The sequence below is a fragment of the Centroberyx affinis genome, unplaced genomic scaffold (assembly GCF_046629955.1).
Source record: "Centroberyx affinis isolate AG114_WGS23_722 - 3 ecotype Tasmania unplaced genomic scaffold, CSIRO-AGI_Caff_v1 ptg000103l_1, whole genome shotgun sequence".
Lineage (NCBI taxonomy): Eukaryota > Metazoa > Chordata > Actinopteri > Beryciformes > Berycidae > Centroberyx > Centroberyx affinis.
In genome coordinates this window covers 83-3,170 of record NW_027278805.1, presented here as the reverse complement: position 1 = coordinate 3,170, position 3,088 = coordinate 83, and the positions used below count along the sequence as shown (strand labels likewise).

The window sequence follows — 3,088 nt, the reverse complement described above, 5'->3', positions numbered from 1 at the left end:
ATCTCCAAATACTATCACACATGACCTGGAAAAAGTAATCCACGCCCTAATCTTCTCACGACTCGACTACTGTAACTCCCTCCTTTCTGGCATCAATCAAAAGTCACTCTCTCGCCTCCAGCTAGTTCAGAACGCAGCAGCTCGGCTTCTTACTGGTTCTAACAGATGACATCACATCACCCCAATCCTGGCTTCTCTCCATTGGCTCCCTGTTCGCTTTAGAATTGATTTTAAGATTTTACTGATCAATTTTAAAGCATGTTTGGGTCTGGCTCCAAGCTATACAACACCCCATATGAGCCAGTGCGCAGCCTTAGATCCTCAGGCGGGCCCTTCTGGCTGTTCCAATGTCTAGACTTAAAACTAAAGGTGACCGTGCTTTTTCCATCAGGGCCCCAAGGCTTTGGAACGACTTGCCTGAGGAGATAAGGCTAGCAGAATCAGTAACTTCTTTTAAATCACTTCTTAAAACCCATTTTTGTAGACTTGCTTTTATATGATGTCGTCTTTTTTATCTTTTTTATCTTTTATCATCTTTTTATTGTCTCTTTATCAGCTTTTTATCAGCTTTCTATTGTCTTTTTACGTCTTTTATCTGAACTCTGTCTTAATTCTATCTTACTTTTATTCTGTTTTACTGTTTATCTTGGTTTTCATCCTACAATCCCTGTTTATTATTTTTTTATTGCCTGTTAAATTCATAATTTGAGTATTCTGCTTTTATTATGTCTGTCAAAGCACTTTGTAAACTCTGTTTTTAAAGGTGCTATATAAATAAAGTTATTATGTTTCTGTCTATAAGCTCAGAACCTGACTGCCTTTTTGCTGCAAATATGTTTTGGGCAATCTTACAAGTAAACAAGTATATGTAACATGATTGCTGTGTGTTTTATTGTAACTGTTATATGGATTACAGTCACCGTGTCCTGTAATCCCATTACATGTCATCCCAAACATGGCAAACATTATCTGATTTTAGTATAACACTTATCAGTAGTTTAGGTCATATCTCAAACTCATTTGATTATTTCATACAGTCAGACCATCTTGGCTTTATGATCATAGGCTGCAATGCAGATTTCAACCTGAAGAGGCGGCGGTGGCGCTGTTCAGAGCGACAGCCGCTGAGCTGCAGTCAGCACCACCGAGCACAGCGCTGCTGTCTTCTTCTGCGCTTCTTCTACGGCTCACTCACAACAAACCAAACATAGCGGCTCTTTGACACGTTTTCCAAATTCTTAATACAGTCGGAAACCTGGAGAAATGTGATAAGTTATACTTGTGTACCTTAAAGAAAAAACGAAGGCGGACGTTTCCGAGGAACCGGGGGCGCAAGCTAGCGAACATTAGCCGAGTTACCGAGCTCGTCAGAAACTCAACTGGACGCGCTAGCTTCATCAGCTGAAGTTGGGAGATCCAGAAAGCTCACAGGAGAGCGGGCTAGCTGGCTTTCTAAAGCAACAAGTGAGTAACCGCCTTACTCTATCAAATGTATGGCGCTAAAATTCTCGGCTATGTTAATATTAGCTATCCATATACGTGTTAGACCAGGCATTCAGACTTGAGACTAGCCTCTGACCTGCCCAGACCCAGTGATATAAACAGACCAGACCTGACCAGCCATCCCCTGTTAAAACAAGAGGGCTTGGACGTTTGGTGAATTGGTTAATGTCACTGTTTATTCTTTGGTATCCCTCTGTTTCCACATTAAGCTCCCAAATGAAGCCTATACACTCTTTTCTGTCATCCCAGCTTCTCTCAAATAACGAATATGTACCCCAAATGTGTCATACGTGTGTTACTCTCCCCCACTATCCCCAAACGCAGGCTACAGGGATTTAAGCATCCATTTATACATTTATTTACCTTTTGTTGAAGCACCAGCCCAGATAAATAGTCTGCTTGAGCCCTGCCTGACTGACTTTGCATCACTGTTTCTCTCTCCCCTCTCACCAAAACAAAGGTGACAGAACTGGGCTTGTGATGTAGTCCTACCGCCATATTCACCACCGATCTCACTACCTACTGAAGAGGTGGTTCGGTCCATCCTCTCACCGGAGCCATGGATGAGGACACCCCGACCCTGAAGCCCAGACGGATCCAGAATCAGAACGTGGTCCACCGCCTCGAGCGGCGCAGGATCTGCTCGGGCCGGGCCGGGGCCCACTGGTACCGGGTGCGCTGCTTCCACCAGAACCTGTTCCCCAACTTCACCGTGGTCAACGTGGAGAAGCCGCCCTGCTTCCTCAGGAAGTTCTCGCCAGACGGACGCTGCTTCATCGCCTTCTCTTCCGACCAGACCTCTCTGGAGGTGAGAGCAGAGCAGAATTGTTAGGTTAATGCTGCATTTTTCCCCTTAATTAGACAGAACACAGCGTGGAATAATAGGAAAGCTGGGAGAGCTGGAGGGGATAATATGCAACAAAGGCAATGCTCCAGCTTTAAACAACAACACTGTAAATATTTGGTATATACTACCTTCCAAAACCCATCCAGCCAGAAGGTTATGAATGGGAAGCTGCCACACTACTCCTTACATGGTATAGACCTTTGCCTGCTGAGCCACCAGGACACACTCCGCAGTTTTCTCATTCTGTGTTCAGACCACTAGCAATCATGTTAACAAACCATCTACTACATACTGTCCAGCGGCTGATTTGATTGCAAGCTGTTGCAGCTGTAGGTGGGATGTGCAGCACTTGGAAGAGATTAGCTGTTGATTTGATGATGGCATCAAACAAAATTGCTCAGCTGCAGCCAACTTTACTGTGCTATCCAACCAGGAAACAAGGCGACCGGGATCACCGTTAGTCAGCCTTTCTGTAGTTGTAGAAAATGAATGGACTAATCCACTAGCAACAATGCCTAACCATGTCTAACCATGCATACACACCATCAGCAACTTAAGCAACTTGTCCCCAGAAGTCCATTCATTTTCTACAACTAGAGAAAGGTCAGTAGGAGGGTAAGATGTTGGGTCAAAGCATTGCAACAGTATACTTTATCCTAAGACCATAATTCATCTGAGGCGAAGAGATGAGAAAAAATGCTCAAGGCAAAAGAAAAAATAGTAAATTATTGAATGAGA

At 44.0% G+C, this 3,088-nt stretch overlaps 1 protein-coding gene across 1 annotated transcript; it reads left to right on the top strand.

Moving 5' to 3' along the window:
- Positions 1-1,196: 1,196 nt before the first annotated feature.
- On the top strand, positions 1,197-2,311 carry LOC139648160 (DET1 homolog; the record flags this gene model as incomplete). The annotated part of the gene is made up of 2 exons (XM_071524200.1): positions 1,197-1,464; positions 1,964-2,311. A coding segment is annotated over exon 2 (249 nt), but the record flags the coding sequence as incomplete, so codon positions are not given.
- Between the last annotated feature and the right edge of the window lie 777 nt (positions 2,312-3,088).